This window comes from Rhea pennata, chromosome 24 (genome assembly GCF_028389875.1).
Source record: "Rhea pennata isolate bPtePen1 chromosome 24, bPtePen1.pri, whole genome shotgun sequence".
Taxonomy (NCBI): Eukaryota; Metazoa; Chordata; class Aves; order Rheiformes; family Rheidae; genus Rhea; species Rhea pennata.
In genome coordinates, this window is record NC_084686.1 from 7,251,461 (window position 1) to 7,268,581 (window position 17,121).

General features: G+C 41.8%; 1 protein-coding gene across 5 annotated transcripts in view; it reads right to left on the reverse strand.

The window, feature by feature from the left end:
- Positions 1-17,121, reverse strand: part of FLI1 (Fli-1 proto-oncogene, ETS transcription factor) — a 93,479-nt gene that overhangs the window by 12,824 nt on the left and 63,534 nt on the right. For all 5 annotated transcript variants that reach the window (XM_062594373.1, XM_062594375.1, XM_062594377.1 and 2 more), the window contains 2 exons: positions 14,470-14,673; positions 7,678-7,746 (listed from right to left, as the gene is read on the reverse strand). In XM_062594373.1, coding sequence (XP_062450357.1) covers positions 7,678-7,746; positions 14,470-14,673 — 273 coding nt within the window. The remainder of the gene's footprint in view (positions 1-7,677; positions 7,747-14,469; positions 14,674-17,121) is intronic.

Below are 17,121 nucleotides of genomic sequence, written 5' to 3' on the forward strand. Positions count from 1 at the left end.
ACTTGGACTCACTCCCTGTTCGGTTCGGGATGTAGGCGACAGCCCCCAGTTGTGCGAGTGTGGCTAGAAAAACATCCCAGAGCCGTGCAGCGGTGGAACTTCCTGATTCATGTCTGAGTTACCCTGTGCAAAGCTCACAAAGACACATTATGAAGAAAAGGAGGAAGTACTGAGAGGGGTTTTTTTGTTGTTGATGCTTTTTTTAATATCAGCAGCAGAAGTCCCATTACACAGGCCATGATGAAGACTGAAGTATGTGTCCTAAGAATCCCTCCCAAAGCCAGCTTTGAAAAGCAAACACTTTTCAATGAACACACTAAGTCATATACCTGTTGCTGAGACATCCTGTCCTGCATACATGTATAGCCACATGTGCGCATGCATGCAGACAGGCATGCTCCTTGCAGAAATGCAAACGTGCTATCCTGAAAGGCAAGTTTCTGAACACCCGTTCCGGTGTGTATATTCACACTCATCCAAAAGAAAAACACATACTGAATAGGCAAACAGCACTGTGTAGTCACAGAAAGAGGAAAAAATCCAGCACGCTCGCAGCATACACTTATTGCAAAAGTCACAAACACAAATGGAGAAGTAAGGAGAAAGAAAAGCATATTCACGGAGAAAAAACCTAGACGCAGCAATACACGCATGAGAAAAGGGAAGAGAAGGCACACATGCGCACGCTTTGCAGCTAGCATTTTTACAGCGGTTGCCCACTTAACTCATTATCAAGAAACAAATTTACTCTTGTCCTAGGAAACAGCCAAAGTGGCTCCAAGAGCTTTTCAAGGGAGCAACTGCACCCCAGCAAACGCGTAACCCACACACACATGTGCAATAACATTGCTTGCATGCACCCTAGGCAAAAAAATAATAGCTCTTTTGCTGGGAGAAAAGGAAGGATAATGGTTACTTAGAAAGTGCTCCAGACAAGCTGTCAGGTTGAATTCAGAGAACTGGAGTCTACTCTGGGACAGCGCTGGCTCAGGGTGATCCCTTGTGAGTTGGGTTTCCTGCCTGCTACAGCTTAAAGACAACGATTCTTTGTTTCCAGTTTTTCTGGTGAAAAAACACACGGCTGCCTCTGAAGAGGGTCAGGGAGAAAGCAGACAAAACACTAACTCTGGAATTTCAAAGGAAAACAATTTAAAAAAAAAAAGAAAGAAAAAAGAAAAAACCGAGAGCACTAGCTACTGTCTCTCCTGAAATCATAAATCCCTGGTTTGGCCACACAGTCGCAATAACAAGAAACACGAAAAAAGCCTCCTCTCTTGCTGCTGCGGAGCTAAATATGGACAAGGGATGTTTCATCACCAAGCACACAAATATCATCAACAAATGTTGTAGCATGTACAAGCAATTAAGAGGGCACGAAGCTTCAGCTGCTCTTTTTCTGACATGAGTAAGACTGGAGGCCTTATAACCTTTCCTGCAAACCAGGGGCTTTACTGGCACGCTCGAGAGAGCAGTTTACTAGAAGTGGTCAATATTTTTCAAATGACAGCCTTGTAGAACTGAAAAATGGCCTTTTTAAGAGAGGAGTTTTATGCCGGAATTTGAGCGTCTTTTCCTGCGGGAACCCTGCTTATGCAATCGTGCTGCTCGTGTGTCTGTTTTACGCTCTCCCGCCAGCCCCAGAGCGTTTGAACCTGTCACCCGCTTGCCACCAAATCTGACAAGGTGGAGAGGTGTGGGGGGCAGTTAGCGAGTTCCTGCCAGTTTAAAGGGAACTGTTGGGGAAAGAGGAGAGAGCTTGCAGCCCCTGACTGGGAGAAAAGCAGCAGCAGGAACTCATATTTTATTAGATACCACAGAATCTGCATGAGAGCTTATTCATGCTCTAACATTAGGAGGGTCTTAGGAGCTCATATTGAACACGAGTTGCAAACCAAAGCAAACCAGGCTACTTTTGTTTCAGTGCTCACTGATTTGTTTATCTTTTAGTTTGTCAACTTTGAGGAAAATGTGGAAGAAAATACACGTTATACCCAAGCAAACAACATTATTGTTCACACAAGCACTTCTGTAATGCAAGCATGCACACCTAATAGCTACTAGCCATCATTACCAAGACTATAGCCTTAAAACTAGTCTCCTACATCCATATTTACGTACAACTTGCTTCCTTCCTTCTTTGAAATCCCAGGTCATGCATCAGCCTTTCCTGTGGCCTTCCACAAGGTTTGCTTGAATTTAGGTTAGATTTATGAGACTTTGGGCTAACTCTGATTTACCACTATCCTAAGCTAATTATATTGCCATAGGCTGCGACTGAAGTATGCAGGGGACAATGCTGGAGAAGGACGAAGACCCTTGCTGCGTGCAGCATTTTATACAAGACAGTATGTAACCTGCAGTCCAGAAGCAAACAGCCAAACAGAATCACTCCACTGAATCCCCGCACATGACATACTGCACTGGCCCTTATCAACCAAGCCTTCCTTCGTCCCACGCTGACACCTCGCTGCTCAAATACCCACCTGACTGTTCATCTGCATATATGACAAAGCGCTACGTATACAATACGGGATACATAAACACGTTTGCTTAGGCACATGTAATTTTGCACATCAACACATAGCAATTCTGCCTCTTTGGAAACGGACGGCACTATCCTGCTAAGAGCTCAGCACTTGGCCTCCACTCCTCTACAGCATTTAGGCTTGTGTATTAAACATGTGAGTTATGCAGACGCAGACGTGCTTAAAAATAAGCATGGACTTAAAAAGTGTGTTGGCCCGAGGCCAGAATGCTCACAACCATACAGGACGCGGCACTTTGGCCTTCAAAATGCTCTCGTATGTGAGTAACTTTCCATTTCCCTATGGAAACCTACTTAAATGATACCATTCGGAAGGCGAGCGATTTAAACTCTCTGGGGACCGGTGCAGATAATGCAGTCTCAGATTCTCCTGCCGTGTCTCCAGTACCTACAGTAGGTCAGTCATTGCTCCAAACAGTCACGGAAAATGAAACAGACCATCTCTCCAGTAGAGCCCTGGGAGTGGGACACAAATCTTTCCATTCAGCAATGAGAGCAACCTCGTTTCATTTTCCAGAAAATTGTGCTCTAGCCAAAAAATACTGGTGATTTTCATTAGAGCAATTTATTTCTCAAAGGCAGCTGAAGACAATTTGTACCAATGACGCTAAATACCATACTTTCGAGTGTTTATGAGGCTGAGGAGCAAAGAAGCTCAGGCAGTAACGAGAGTGCTTTGAACACCCCAGAAGGATTCTACCTATATGATCTGAGAACAAAACGAGTGTGTTTTGTGCACCAACTGTCTAAATTTACAGTATCTGCTACTGCCATGAAAGCAGTTTAACTCTCCTAAAGCAGTGCATCAGGTTCTTCTAGCACGTATGGAGAACGGCATTGCAGAAGAGAAGTGTGAGAGACAGGAAAATGGAAGGAAAAAGGGGGTAAAGTCTCCAGTTGCAGCTAACCAAGACTGTTCTGCTGTCTCCAGGTGTGAAACTCCATCCCGTGACAGCGGTGTTACTCTCGCCAGCTTGGGCCTGCGGTGCTCTGTGCCCGGAGCAGCTACGCTGTGGTCTGGGCTAGAGCATGGGGTATTGCTCCTGGGTGACGTTGTCCCCACTGCGGCTACAGAACATGCTCTGCCGTGTCACGCAACAAGCTGGGGAGACCGTAGCAGCCACAAGCTGTCTCCATCCCCGCTTCTGAAACATGTGTATCTGTCCGTGCTGCAACTGTACCTTTTTTTGCCATGTAGATTGGTTTTTACAGTATATAGCTGGACTATGATGCCTGAAGCATAGCATAACCATATGCAAAAAGCATACCTTTTCCCCTGGAATTTGCAAAATTACAACAAACAGGTTATTTGTATTTGTTATGCGATGTTAGAGAACATGCATGAAAAATTACTGTAGGAGAGAAGAAAATAGTACTTTTTTTCCTGTCTCTAACATGTATTATATTATTCCATCATGACCGCTGCTCTGCTTTGGAGTCTTCAAGAAGACGTGGTTAGAAAAATTTGCTTATGTCTGTTTTCATTTCATAGGGGTGGGGAAAAGAAGAAAATAAATTTATGGGAGAAGAAGAAAATAAATTTATGGGATTAATATATTAAAGATGCATTAACATAAAAAGAATCATGATTTGAGGTGCTAAGGAAGAAAATATCTTATGAAAAAAACCATGATTTTTAACCTGAAATTCCTCTTTCAAAGGAACATCATCACCATCTCAGAGCGAAGCCATTAGAAGACTTAAAAAGGTCTAACAGGCTAGACCAAGGCTCAGGAATTCCAAGTCTAGTTTTAGATCCATCAGAAATTTTTTCTGTAATGCGGGACAAGATACTTCACTCTACCCCCCAATTCCTTATCTCTCATGCTGTGGTGGTCACATGTCTTTTATCTTGCCATCTTATCTCACTAAATACTATTTGGAGCATGAATCAGTTTCAGTAGATTGATGTGGGTCACTATAGCCTAAAACAGCAGGCAAATGTGAAATGAAAACAGAGGTAATTTCTGCATTGTAGGAAAGGGTGGAAGAGGAAGACATTGGATTTCAACATTTCTATGAGAGTTCTTCATTTTTATTTGAATACCCCATGGGTGTGCACAGTCCGTTATTGACACATGATGAACGTACCACGTAAAGCGAAAATGCCTAGCCGACGGAAATCAAATGCAAGGTTCTGTCAGCTGCACTGAAGAAACACTCTCGAGGGCAGTAAAAATGGAGGGAGGAGGAGAAACACTTTTTTTTCCCTCAAATTTCTTTCTGCTTGAGTGACTCTAGGCCCAACTTGCAGAGATAAAGAGTGTAAAAAAAAGCTCAGCCGAGTGCAATTTTACCCAGAGCATTTCTCTTTCATAAAAATGTCAGCTTTCTTCCCTTTATTTTTAGCAAGCACCTGGCCTGAGACAGAAAGAGCAGACTTGGATGTGTGCGTATGTTTATGAGGGAAAGAGTAGGGGAGCACGTGCACGTGTGTCTGCCTTATTCAAATAGGTCCTAGCCAAGCTTTTACTAATTTTAAATAAATGACTGTGAGGGCAGAAAGAGTCAGTCACAGAAAAGCCTGAATGGCTTTGTCTGCGTAATGTGCTATGTTTTATCAACTAACGCCTGTCTCCGAGGGCGGGAGAGCAGCGTGCCGGGGAACAGCCAGCTCAAGGGCATGGTTACAGGTTGGACAAAAGAAGCTGCTGCGAAAAGCAGCGCTGGTGGTGTGTCCAGGCCAGATGTTGGGGGTGAAATGCAGCGCGGTGCGGCGAGGGAGGCGCTGGCTCCGAGAGCACTGCGAGGCAATGTAGCGGCCAGACGCTCCAAGCAGAAGCTGGCTAATTGTGTGATCGCAGTTTGCTGTAGCCTTTCAGGGAAATAGGGGTTTTGTCCTTCTCTCCAGCTGCTTAAATAAAAGACTTGCTGCTTTCTCCCACTGTCCATTGAAATACAAACTCGTGGCTCATCAGTGAAGCCATGTTGTCCTAAAAAGGTTTATTGCTAGGCAAGAAAACACCGTCTCAGAATGAGAGCAGACTGCTTCTAGGTGGATTAACTCATATATGAGATTTCACACTTTTCACTAAAGTTTTTGGAATGGAAGAGCTGAACCCTGTTCAGAGAATGAAGCCGATGTTCCCGTGGTTACACTAGGGGCAGGAAGACCAAACTCAACGCTCCTAATCCTAGGCACTGTGGAAGCAAGTCATAGAGCACAGGGCAGGATTTCTGGTCTTTAACTCACTGCTTGTTCTTTATCAGGTCAACTATCTCTCTGTGACTTACTTATCTAGATAAGGGATGTGCGTCATACCCATCCCACCAACTCTCATAATTTTATCTTGATTGAGAATCCAGGTTTTCATTAAAAATAAGAAAAAAGGAAAAGACTGCAACTGCAAAAGAAAACTTGGAAAAGCTGACCGAAGGATATACAAATACAAATGGCCCCAAAGCCTCAAGGAAGTGTGTGATTAACTTTTAAACCTCAAGGTTTTTAAGGTCAGTCCGTCTGCATGATCTGTGAATCTTCAGAATTTCTAATGGCATAAAAATGGCAGTAGCTGAATGATATTTTGAAGATAAGGATTAAGGGTTCATTAATTAAAATACTAGCCTATATTTTAATCCCTTTGTTCTTTAGTTAGAAACTCATAAATGTTTTATTCCCAAGTTTCATTAGCAGCAAAAACAGTCGTAGCAGATGCCAACGCTGTCAACAGCAGCTCCTGCCCCTGCATAGACAAGTGCCACTTGGAAGCAGCTTGAGTACCGCTAATCATATACAAGGCACAGAGGGGACAGCCCAAACCAGTGGAGGGAATCTCTCCCCCTCCTTCTCCCACACCTCATTTTCTTCTTGTAATAACTGAATCATTGCAGGATCTCTGGAAATAAAACAACTCAGTGTAGTGAGCAGCTTTTCATGGCCTACAGTGCTAGCCAGCAGCCAGGTCTCTTTGTGCCAAAGGGTTATTGGTAAGAGAGAATACACTTATAAAGGTGCATTCAGCCTACAAACGTAGCATCCGCGTGTATGCTGATGAGGCAAAGAGCAGATACGACTTGTGTAGCTTGGAAAAGGCCCTATGTACTTTTTTTTTTTTTAAAAAAAGAATGTTATGAAAAGAAATTGTAATTAGATTCAAGCTTTTTTAGCGATAGCAAGATGCAATTAATAGTCTGCCAGGGAGAGTTGTTTTTTTTAAAAGAGTAACTAAATAGGATGATACAAGTTAAAAAAGTAAAAAAAAAAAAAAAAAAAAAAAAAAAAAGCCAGGACTGTATTGAGGCTTTCCTAGCTCCCAGTCTGAGCTTTTAGCAGGATACTTAGGCTCCTCTGAACAGCTCTGCAAAACTTTTGATCAATACAAGTGTTGAGAACCTCTCTGATGGAACATATCAAAGCCCTGCCTGGATTTTGATACAATTTTGGTAAAGGAATAGTGATACTCTACAGAAATATAAAAAAGTGGAGGAAGGAGTTGTTTGGGGGGAACGGTAAACAAATCACAATTTCCACTGGCCAAAAAGAAAACTCTAAAAAATTTTATTTTTGGTCAACTTTAAATTATTTTTAAAATATTTAATTTTCTAATTTAATTTCTATTTAAATTATTTATTTTTAAGTTATTTTTAAATAAACGTGCTAAATTTAGGAATCAACTGTTAATTGCGAAGAAAAATCAAAGTGTTCCATAATGAAGGTACCATAAAAAAATACATGTGGCCTTCTTCTCTGCTCATTGAAACTACCTGCCAGGTTCATTAATTGTCTTTGAAGACCCAGGTGGCCTTTATTCAGTAATGGAATTTATTGTGAGAAAATTTTATCCTGCTCAACTACAAACTTGCTGAGAGAGAAATATTGTCTCAGTCCTTGTGATATGGAATATCTCAGATTTAAACTGTTACACAAGAAGAACAAAGCATGCAATCAGTTTATCAGCTCAGCAATATGTCAGTGTAAAAATGGCAAATACATATCTTACATAACAGTATTGGATGGCAAAAGCCGATACGTGGATTTCAGCATAGATTTTCAACATTTTAACCATGTTGTCCATGCATAAGAGATCACGACATTTTTATGCCAATGATTTTTTTTAAAAGTCTACTTTTAACCCAATCAAAAGTATACTGAGAACACAGGAAGCCAGGGCATTTATATACAAAAGACTGACCTTCTTTGGTGGCAAGACGTGAAGAAGCCTCTGTGTGGGATGGAGTATTGTAGACCAGCAATGAGCTACCTGTAATTAAAAGAAAAGGAGTTATTGCAGATTGAATGTAGTCTGTCAGTGGGGAGCAATGCATGCAGGCAGAAAATGCTGCCCCTAGGACGTAAATACCAAATTTTGCAAGCAATTGACCTCACAGTTTCCATGGTAGAAACAAATTTCTTCTTAAATTGTGGTAGCCATATGTCACATGTGTGCCATTGACTGTAGAGCAATGATGAAAGTTTTAACCTGCATTAGATGTTGACGTGAGAACTGAATTCTTTAGGAAATCTTACTCTGACTGTGCCTCCTCATATCCAGCTAATCCTGAATTCTGATGCCTTATGGAAATCTTCAGCAAATGCATCATTAAACACACCTGATCAGCAGGACTTCCTAGCGCTTTCAGGCCCTCTGTTGAAAGTTGCTATAAAAGGGTAAAGTTGTATAGTACATTTATATAGATACAACCCTTGTTACAGCAGAGTGTCTAGAGATTACTGTGACGCAGACAGTATTACAGGATGAGGAAGAAGTTTTCCTCTCTTGCTAGCTGTGATAGTGAAATCTCCTGTTTGAGGAAGATACAGCAGAAATGGCATGAATTGCACTGTCAGGATCTAAACATTTTTAGTAGCACGTGCTTGATTTTGGGCTTGCAGCTGCACAAATCTGATCAGTATTCCAGCATCTCTCATGATCTGCAGGGTTTGACACTGGCTTTCTTGATTCAGAGGGTCCTTTCCATCCAGCCTCATCTTGAAACAAAAATACTGCAGAGGAACACAAAGAAGAACCCGTTAGAAGGGTTTCTGCTTTGCACTGTCTACAGTGGAAATGTTCCTTTCTAAGTATTTCACTTTGATTCCCCTGCAAACTCCTCTGGAAATGGAGGAAGAGGCCCTGTGAGCTCTTGGAAGCCACCATGTAATACACATTTCATGGTTGTCTAGTTATATGCATTTACCCTGCATAACCCTGTGGGCTCACTTTTCACACAGATCTTTGAAAGTTTCCACTTCATCAGGTGGTGATGGGCCTTTTCCAGTAAGGACTGGCGATGTAAACTGGAGCAGGGCAGCAACCCTGGCATGGATGGGTATGGATGAGAAGTGCTGTTATGGACACTTTCTGTCATTCCTGCCTACACATCCCTCTGTTCAGGGAGATTCTGTCCCATTTAAGGTTCTTCATAGACCTGGTCCTAAGCAAAGCACAGCATACTGTAGGTTTCTATGTACGATATGTGCCCCTGAACACCCCCAGATTCTGTGGCAGGACTAAGAATACCATTTCTGCACGTACTATAGTACTAACTGATCGGGATCTTGTGACTAAGCCACACAGTCTCAATATTCCTCTAATTCACAAGATCCGAAATAGCACCAGCCTCACCTGCCCCTCAGTAGTATTCACAGTACGCCTCGCTGTCCTCTGAGAGCTGAGGATTAAGCAGTTGCCTGCCAGAAGTAATAGCTATTGCAGGTGCTGGCTTTTACTAGCCCTGTGTTTGTATGGATTTCTTTTCTTCCCTCAATACAAACAAAACCAAAGATATGCACAAACCAGCATATACACAAAGGCAGAAGGTGTTGGAAACCAGAGCTTTGCTAGCTCGGAAAACAAAAGCTGCTCCCATGAAGTGGGCTAGAGGGATGCTAGCAGATGCTGCAAGATAGAGGGTGTTTCAAAAGATCAGGGTGGATAACATGGCAAATTGGGAGGGGAAGAGTACAAAGTGATCCCAAAGACATCGTGGTTGTGAAGGTCACAGATAGCCATAGTGAGTGGTGTAACTATTCAGAGCGATCAGCTGGTCTTTTGCTGCTGCCGGAGGAATGCAACAGTTTTGTCCAGCTAACTCATGGTTTTATTAGATGGTTTCTCGCTTTGGTATTTCTTTCTTGAGCATTTGCAGGAAACTCCTGTTCTTTACTCTCTCCTTTTCAGGTTAATTTGAACTAGATCTTGAATGCAAAGCCCAGCCCAGCGTGCCCCAGCCAGACAGGGAAGTGCTGGGGAATTCAGAAATGCAGTTTGCTATGACTAAATAGGCTGCAAATGCCTGGTTGCATTGAGTGGCTAAGAAGTGGGGGTGGGGTGGTAAATTGTACTGAATAAGCTTGTAAGATCAACCTTTAGCTACTTTATGCTAAAAAATGCAGCCCAAGCCACTGGAAAGGGATGGTGCCTCCCCCAGTTTAATTGCTAAAAGTTCTCACCTTTGCCCGCCAGTCTGAGGTTTCTGGTGGGAACACCACAGAAAAGGAAATGTGTTTCCTATTAAGGGTTTTCAATGAAGAAGGAAAAGAGAGAAAGCCAGAGAGACAGATCAGGACAGAGAGAAGCAGACAGACAGAGGTCAGGCAGTTCCCTCCCTTACTCTGATCGTTCTTGGGCAAAACTCTGGCTGTGATGAATTTTCATTTTGTTCCTATTCCCTCCTCATCCCCCCACCGGGTCAGTGATAGTTTAGATAAAATCAATGCTTTCTGGAAACACTGGGTTTAGTAATTAAGTGCAAGGCTATTCTCCTGTAATTAATACCAAACACATTATCTTATGGCTCCCCCCATCTTTTCCTTTCTTCTTATATTTCTTTTGTATTAATTAAAAAGGGAGATGGAAAGAGAATGAAAAACAGACAAGGAGAGTTCTTTCGCCACAAAGCCTTCCCTCTCACAAGGCAGCTCATCCTTTTGAGAAGCAGGAATATTTTGTATTCATAATCTTGAAGCCTATTTAACCTGGGAGCATTTTTTATCCTGTCCTTATGGAGGCAGTGTGGACTTTTCCCCACGTCTCAGGAGGGACGGAATCAGGGTTCCAGTGCTTTTGCCATTGAAGTTTTGTTTGACATTAATATGGTAAAAATCACAAAGCAGTTTTCTGTTTCTACCTTCAACCATAGTCTTATTCTCTCCCCTTCAGCCTCTATTCTTTTGCACACACCACATACACCTGACCCGCTGTGACAACGGGGAGGAAAAGGACGAGAGGTGACAGCTCAGGCTTCTTTTGATGTTCATCCCAAACATAGCATGAAAACATCTAAATCTCCCTGCCCACTGCCCACTGACTGAATGGGGAAGATTCACTGGGCAGACTGTGTTTGAAAAAGATGCTGGCACAGCAGTCAGTCAGTCTGGAGTCTGAAGGTACAGAAAAATGAATGAGAAGCAGGAAAGGACAAGGCATGGCTCTAAGTTTGACTTAATCATCATAATTCCAGACAGGAGACTGGAAGAAACCCTTAAAGAAAGATGATCTCTTAGGGAAAAAGAGTGGTATATTGCCTGGAAAAAACGGGGAGCTGGGGGGGGGGATAGTGTGTGTTGCAGAACTGTGTTCTGCAGGTCTGAAATTTCCTAAATACCAGAAACTTCTGAATTTCTGACTTGAGTCTGATAGATTGTGAAAACAGGAAACAACTGCACAATTCTGAGCTACACCTAAGTTTTGTCTGATAGTTTTGTCTCATCTATATTAAATAACTCTCCTGAGCTTTCTATCTCCAGAACTAAAATTGAGCATTTGTTGACGTCTGGTAGGTGTTACCTATTTTTTTTTTTTTTTTCAGTTGGGATTCAGATGAGCCAATATAACATACTATATGGACTATTTTAACCTGCTTTCACCCTGATCAGGAGTGTAAAACATTGAAAACTTTCTGAGGAAACTCATTTTCAGAGCTCTTTTGCCCGACTAGCAAAGAGGTTCAGAAAATTCACAGCAGCTTTGTTTCCTTCTTGCTTTGCAAACACCAAAATTTAGGATTCATTAGACGTGACAAACACAGCTCAGTACCCTGAGACATTAAACACTTTGCATGAGAAAGATTGGGCAGATGTACTTTAGCCTACAGGCCCGAAAGGTCTCCTGTGTTTTGTTGCCATCACCCATTCTCCACCCTAAGCAGTAATGGAGCTGGATATCTCTGAAACAACCAACCTTACAAAAGGGGAAAATTCAAGAAAAAAAGACCATCTCCCCATGGCACTGAGCTCAGAGGCTCGGCACTAAACATCCGCTGGAAATCAGTCTGGAAAAACAATAAACTCCTTCTGAAGGCGTTACTCCACGAGGGAGTTAACCAGCAACCCAGAAACCAGACTGTCATTAGGCAGTGCTAGGAACAGCTGCCGGGAAAGGAATGCTCTTCAGGAGGCTGCCCGACCTCCACGCAGACAGGAGCTTGCTTTAATAAGGACAGCACTCGCATGACATGTTAGAGCAGCCCAAGGGGCTGAGCAGAGGGAAATTCATAATCATAAAAGCTGGGAATGGACTGAGATTGAGTTCTGCTTTCATATACATCTATGTAAAACTGGAATAAGTAACTTCTCTGAATCCAGCAAAGTTGCTCAGGTTTTGCACTAGCTTTGTAGCATAGAAATCATCGTAGGCCTTCCCCCAGCAGAACACTGTATTTTTATGATTATTATTCTGTATGCATTGCAGTAGCACATAAAGTTGCAACTGTGATTAGGACTCTATTATACTGGGTCCTGAGAGACATGTGACACAATTCCTGTTCCACACAATTTGCAATCTCGACAGACCAGACGGCCAGAAGAACCGAGAAGGCAGTATTACTAGCTCCATTTTACAGAATGTAAAACTGAGGCACAGAGAAATTCAGGCTGAGGTTCATCCCTCCTTATTTTAGGCATTTAAATATGATGCCTGTGCTAGGGGCCTACTGTCCTGAATTTGAATGTGTCCTCCTGCTTTTCTTTCTATAGATGGAGACCAAGGTGACCGGACTTCTAGTTTAAGAACTTCAGGTCCTGCCAGTTAGGTAGGATCAATCAGAAAATTGTTCCTGAATAAATGAAAGGCAGCAATCAAATCCAGTTCTTCAGGCTAATGCTTTAAGAGTAAGGATGTAATTCCTCTAATACTCTCTTTAAATAACTAAATTATTCTCAAGTGATGAGAAATCCAACACTTGACACTGTCCCTGAAGATGCCGTCCGGAACTGAAGCAATAGAAGAATTTAACTCTTCTCTCACCCTTTTCAAATTCAGCATATTCATTGATCCAAAAAACATACAACAACTTCTTCATCTTTTTGTCTCAATTTTCAAGTCTTATCAAAAGACAATTCAAAACTAAGTGTCTCACTTGAGTCTTTATCGTGGGAATTTAAAAACATTTCCGGTTACAAAGCGCCTGATTTGCCCAGCTGAAGGCAGCATGTTTGTCAGAATCAACACTTGCTTCACAAAATTGCCATAATATTTTCCCTCAGAAATGTGTAATTCTGTATGCTGACCTTAGTTAGAAAGCTATTTGTATCTGCGCTAATCCAGAAGTGCTCTGTGAACTGAGCTCTTTGCTGATGAAACAGGATGAAATTTGCAAATTATTTTGGATGGGAAATTTTTTTATTGTGCACTCACAAGGGACAAAAACCTTTCAAATCCAGCAATTCAGCTATTTGTTGTGAATCATTTTCTTGGCTCTACTTCCCTAACAAAATAAAGGTGGGGCTTACAGAGGCACCCATCTGTGATCTAACTCTGCTCCCATTGTAATCTGTAAAACTCCCAGTGATTTTGACAGAGGCAGGGAGAGACCAGTGCTGAATAATTTTTAAAAACCCACCCTAAATAAATGCTCTTTTGCTGCTTTATTGCACTGGCCAGATGGAGGCATCCTAAGCTGCTTTTATTTCACGATTTGATTTTCCAGCGGAGAAAATATTTTTCTTCCTCTCCTCTAGTTTGTTATGTGGCACCTTCCCCTGATTTCTCAGTCTTCAAATAATTATACTCCCATAAAAGCAGTTTCATTTGAAACCTTAACTATTCCAAACCCCGAAGGCATGAAATTAAGGGCAGGTGATTAAAAAAAAAAATGGAGCATGTGGGACTTAGCTCCAGTACTCTGAACTCAGAAGCCGTGAACATGCTCATGGTTGCCCAGGAAGTCTTAGAATGGTCCAAATCTAAGACTCCCAGCCTCAAGAGTGTGTGCTAACCACGAGGTGATCAGTCCTGTTTTGGGCTGCTGCAGTATGCTTTTCCAGAAGTGGCTCAGAAAGCTGCTCACAGCTTCTGTCTGAGCGGCTTAGTAAAACAAAATGGAGTTGTTATATCCATCTTATACTCTAGTGTGGGACAGAGAGAGTGGGAATAAAGAGGTGCAGCATAACTTGTTCTTTTGAGTACCAGGCTATTTGCACTGTGTCTGCTTCAGTGCAGTTATATTTGGGGAATTACTCATATATATATTTTTTCTCTTTCCAACAAATCTGGGCCTCAAAGAACATAGAAACTCTTAAAATCTGGCCAGTCATGGGTCCTGTTCTGAAGCAGTCTTTACCAGAAGCCTCAGGGAAAAGCACACAGCCCTCTAACTGCAAAGTTATGGAATAATTTGCCTGTGACACATCAGTTAATATTTAGTTTAATCATCACAGCAGATTTATGTATTTTTATCACATAGCCGCAGATGTTTTTATTATCTATCAGACTATCTAATCTTCTTAAGAATCCTGCTCAGTTCTTCACCTCCCTGATATCTTATAGCACCATTAACTCCATCTAAGTTAAAATTAGCTTTCACACACATTTTCATTTCTTTCTTCTTTGTTTGCTTTCTCTTCTTATTGCCTTTCTCTCTTCTTTTCCCCTTATCCCTACCACTGTCTCTTCTCCAAGGAGAGCCCCAGAAGTTCAACCTCCCGACAGCTTGTCCTACCAGCATGTCACACTAGAGCTGGGTTGAGTCAGGGCAATACTTACTTTCCCTGAGGTAACTGAGGTGAGACAACAGAACTTCTGTATTGTAAAGGGAGGTTGTTCGGAGGAAGTCATCCTTGTTCATTTTGCAGAGTTCCTTGCCGTCCATATTTTGGAAGAAGGAGGTGTCAATCTCCATTAATCCATATTCCTTTATAGCCCATTCCAGCCACTGGCGCACGTGTTCCTGCGTCCATAGGGTGGGATCTGGCAGAAAAGCACAAAGGATGGTCATGCTATAAGTAACCTCGAGCCTATAGCACTCACTGTAGTCTAGTCATAGCATTAACAAACGTAATCTACTGATTCCAATGCATTTTGCCAACATGAGCATGAAGTGTGTTATAAGAGGGCACAAGGCACAAACTGATCACAGGGACCTCCTGGCAGAATAAGTTCACTTGACTGTCTCCCACCTGCCTGAATCTTATACCTACTGCTTGGGAGCAATACCAGTACCATCTGACTCTGACTTTTCCTCTCCCTGGAGCAAACTTCCAAAAACTAACTCACCCCTTTGAAAAGGGTATGTTTGTCACAGCTTCAGTTCTGCAATGCTACATAATTACATCAGTGCTGTGTAAGTCACACCATCCTTCGCAACTGCATTACAAAGCCCCAGCAGATGGCATTTTAAAGTTTTGAGGATGGTGGTATTTATGGTCAGCAAAGGAACTCTGAAAAAAATATTGCTTAAACAGAACATCTTGCCATGTATCTCTGAGTCACATTCATTCACCCTGCTGACAAGAACACAGTTCTACCTCTGCTAGTCCTGTAAAACCAACATAACTATTGGAGGGCAATGTGGATTTTATACTGTCTCATGCATCATTATCAACTGTCAGCAGAGTTCCAGCTGTGGATCTTTATTACTGGTGATGACGTAAGAGAGAGATTGAACCCGGCTGGAGTTTCAGACCCCATGGTGATGGTTTGCTGCATCAGTAGTTAAAAAAAGAAATCACCCTTGAGTTTTGAAAAGAGCATTAGATCAGAAAGTTCTAGCAAGAATTTGTGCCACAATACCATTTTTACAGAGTCATTTTTCAGAGCATATCTGCATTCTCAGATGTTTCCTGTACTCCTTCTACCCAAGTATCCCTTTTGAAAATTTAAGTTGCAAATTGCTGTTCCATTGCATTTGGAGAGGATTGTGAAGTCAAGCTCACGGCCTGAACTTCAGAGAAGTCTGGATCTGATCTGTCTATCACAGCTGGTACATTCCTCTAAAATAAAGCTCAAACACTTCAGATCCCAAAGCAGTTGAGAAAACAGATCAGATACATGTAGCTGTTGCACAGCTGGTAACTTGTGCTTTTAGGAGGGACAAGAAATGCCTGTATCACGGTTATAGAAACAAGGTATAAAATAATATCCTGGTCCAAGACTGTTATCTGCATGTGCTTGGGCTGCAGCGATCCCTTGACAACAAAAGCTCAGACGGAGGCTGTATCTGGGGCATTCCTGGGTAGCTGAGTTCGAGAAGAATGGCATAAAATGAAGAGCAAGGAATGTTAATTGTAACAATGACATTTCCTCAGTGATTTTCTAATACAGCTATGTTGTTAAAGCTGAATTTTAAACATGAAACTCACAATCATGTATGTTTGCAAGTCTGCTCTGGAAAAGATGAATTTCCTTTAACATTCAGCAATAGTCAATTTAAATTCTACTCCCTAAGCACTGACAGAAGGCTATAAATTTTATAATGCAAGTATCAAGGGAGGATTCTTTTTTTAACTGGAGGAGTTATTTGCCTTGTTTTCTAAAACTCAACATTTAGGAGGCAAAGTGAACTTGTGATCTCCCTTTAAACAATGATTTTTGAATTTCAGATATCCATTCAGCCTATTTATCACTGGTAAAGATGCTGAATGATCTCTGAAAAACTGCTTTCCTGAAACATTGCGTAGAGTTCATTATTATTACTATTGCAAGCTTGATGTGACATTGTTCTTGCCTATCTTCACCCTAATGTGCTATAAATTTTTAATCTGGATTGTATTAAAATTTCCAAATGCCTTTCTTGGATAATTTGGGCCTCATATCCTGCAGCCCGAGATCTGGGATGATGTTCATTATTGTCTTCCAGAGTCTGGTAAATCACTGTTATTTCACAAGTATCTCAAGGTTTTGATTTCTGGGTGCTCATGAGGAGAAAATTCTTTTTTTCACGTTCCTTCAAAGAGGAGGATTTAAACCTTCTCTTCCTCAGGGCACTAAAAATCATTTCTCCCATTTCAACACCAATGCTAAACTTTGGCCCACCCTTGGTCTTTTTAAATATGCATAAATAGTATGGTGAAGAGCAGGATAAATGTTCCTTCTTGAATATCTTTAGCAAGCTTTTTAATGACTAGTTGGTATCACCTAACACCTTTCTAGGCAATGCAGATGCTGAAAACATATCTGATCCTGTCACCAGTTAGGTTAGCCAGCCTTTCTAAGCAGATCCTAACAAGGGCTTAAATGGTACTTTGAGATTCACTGTCAATCTTTTATTGGCTTCCCTTTACTATGTTCAGTTCAAGCTTTTCCTTTTCATCCTAAATGGCAAACAAATGCTTGGGAATTGTCATCTGTTCGTGGTCAAGCCACGATCAGAAAACAGAGCTAAATTCCACGAGTACATTTCTTCCTGCCAACAGTTCA